This window comes from Elephantulus edwardii, unplaced genomic scaffold, assembly GCF_000299155.1.
Source record: "Elephantulus edwardii isolate Elephantulus edwardi_28Jun2011 unplaced genomic scaffold, EleEdw1.0 scaffold00049, whole genome shotgun sequence".
Lineage (NCBI taxonomy): Eukaryota > Metazoa > Chordata > Mammalia > Macroscelidea > Macroscelididae > Elephantulus > Elephantulus edwardii.
In genome coordinates, this window is record NW_006399799.1 from 16,723,272 (window position 1) to 16,725,629 (window position 2,358).

Genomic DNA, 2,358 nt, shown 5'->3' on the forward strand with positions numbered 1-2,358 from the left:
TATTGTGGTGTTCAAGTATTTTATAAATTCCGGCTATAAGTCCCTTATCTGACATGTCATTACCAAATATTTTTTCCCAGTCTGTGGCTTCCCTTTTTACTCTATTGGAGAAGTTTTTGGATGTGCATAGGGATTTGATTCTTAGAAGGTCCCATTCATCTATTTTATCTTCTCCTGGTTGTAGAGCAATGGAGTGATTTTTTTTTAAAAAAACTCATTAAAAATGCATCTTGTAATTAAAGTATTTAACCCATTTTCCCTTATTACTTAAATAAATATGTTCATATTTACTATTTTCTATTTTTTTCTCATTGTTTATCTCCTCATTCTCTTTCTTGTTTGCATTATTATTTAAGGATGTCAGAAGTAGGAATCAACTGGGGTGTCAATAAGCAATGATAACAATTATCTTTTTTAGTACTTTTTTCCCACTTTTACCTTGTTGGGTACACATTCCTTCCTTTTCCTTGTGACTGTAGCAACACTGAAGTCAGTTAAGGCCATGAGTCTGGGCAAACACAAGCTGGTAAAAGCAAAAGCAGAAGCCCCATATGAAATGAAAAGGACAAGAGGAATTCCAGGAAGCCTGTTATGAAATCTAGAGGTTTATTTCTGGCTGTCAATTATATTCCATTGGGCTGTGTGTCCATTGTTGAGCTAGTTCAATCGTCCCACTCACTACCACTGCTGTAACAGAGATACCGCAAATGGATGTACTCAACAAATAGAAACTTACTTTCATATAATTGAGGATGCTCAGAACTCACAACCTACTCATAAAAGATTGTTTATATACATTAAAAAGTCGCAGGCATTAAAATATGCTCCACAAGGACACACGTATATCTGAGGAAATGTATGTGACGGTAGGTGCTGTTGAGTTGGTTCAGACTCATAGGTGAGTACATGTGACTAATTGCATTAACAGGTCTTCCTCGTATATGTGTGAATATTGTCCTATCACTAATAGCATTATACTTCATGATAGATATTTAATTGGTCTTACAGACATCTAATGAAGTTTTCATGGGAATCTAGGGAGATAGAAAGAGAGCCATGCCAGTATAAAATCCTCCTACTAATGAGCCCTGAACAACGAATAGTCGGATTAGAATGTGGGATTAGGTTCTCTTGAAGATTTGGTAATCTTGCCAGGCTACCATACTTTCAATGATATTTATATAATGTCATTTTCTTACAGGTCTTACTATGAGGCTTCCTCCAGAGCAGAACCAAAGCTGGGTTTCTGAATTTATCCTGCTTGGCTTCTCCAGTGACCCAGTCTCCAACAGGATTCTCTTCTTTGTCTTCCTTCTCCTGTACCTCAGCTCAATCCTAGGCAATGGGCTCATTGTCACTCTGATCTGCCTGGACTCTCATCTTCACACTCCCATGTATTTCTTTCTCTGTATCCTCTCCTTTTTAGACATGGGGTATGTCACCACCACTATGCCTCAAATGCTGGTACATCTTCTTGCTCATTCGAAGACAATTTCTTTTGCTGCATGCTGGATACAGATGTATGTGTTTGGTTCCCTGAGTCTCACAGAATGCATCTTCTTTGTGGTCATGGCCTATGACAGATATGTAGCTATTTGTCACCCACTACGTTATACCATTATCCTCAGCTGGAAAATATGCACAATATTGGCAGCTGGGACAGGGATTTGTGGTTCCTTTTTCTCTCTGATTCACACCTTCTTCACCATGAGTTTGCCTTACTGTGGGCCCAATATTGTCAACCACTACTTCTGTGAAAGCCCCTCAGTAAGGAGCTTGGCTTGCATGGATACCCACATTATTGAAATGATAGACTTTGTAATGAGTGTGTTTGTGGATGTTACCCCACTTTTTATCATTTTGATATCTTACATCCATATTGTTCTGGCTATTCTCAAGATCAAGTCCATCAGTGGCCGTTTCAAGGCCTTCTCCACTTGTGCTTCCCACCTGACTGCAGTCATATTCTTTTATGTTCCAGCTATATACATCTACCTGAGGCCAAATTCTAGCTATTCTCCTGAACGTGACAAGCAGATCTCACTCTTTTACAATGTCTTCACGGCTTTGCTCAATCCTATAGTATATAGCCTGAGGAACAAGGACATTAAGGGAGCTTTTCTCAAGATGATGAAGTGTAATAGGGTGGCCTGGTGAACGGGACCTAGAAGAAGCAAGAAGTACAAGAAGTGGAATATCCAATGAGAGCAGAGGAACAGTGTTTACAATCAAAATTATATAGTTGAGTCAAGATAGTACTTAACCAGTGGAATAAATGTTACACATGGAGCCAACCTGACTGTACTCATCAACTTGTTGCTTTATGGTGCTGAAACAAGAATCTCAAGTACCTGACTG

The 2,358-nt window shown here is 38.9% G+C and overlaps 1 protein-coding gene across 1 annotated transcript; it reads left to right on the forward strand.

Annotated features, from left to right (window-relative positions):
* Positions 1–1,209: 1,209 nt before the first annotated feature.
* Positions 1,210–2,157, forward strand: LOC102859402 (olfactory receptor 2A12-like). Its single transcript, XM_006886538.1, has one exon. It carries the CDS (start codon positions 1,210–1,212, stop codon positions 2,155–2,157), a length of 948 nt encoding a protein of 315 aa, XP_006886600.1.
* Positions 2,158–2,358: the final 201 nt, after the last annotated feature.

Coding starts and splice junctions, on each gene's coding strand:
- LOC102859402 (XM_006886538.1), top strand. CDS start 1,210: ATGAGGCTTCCTCCAGAGCAGAACCAAAGCTGGGTTTCTGAATTTATC.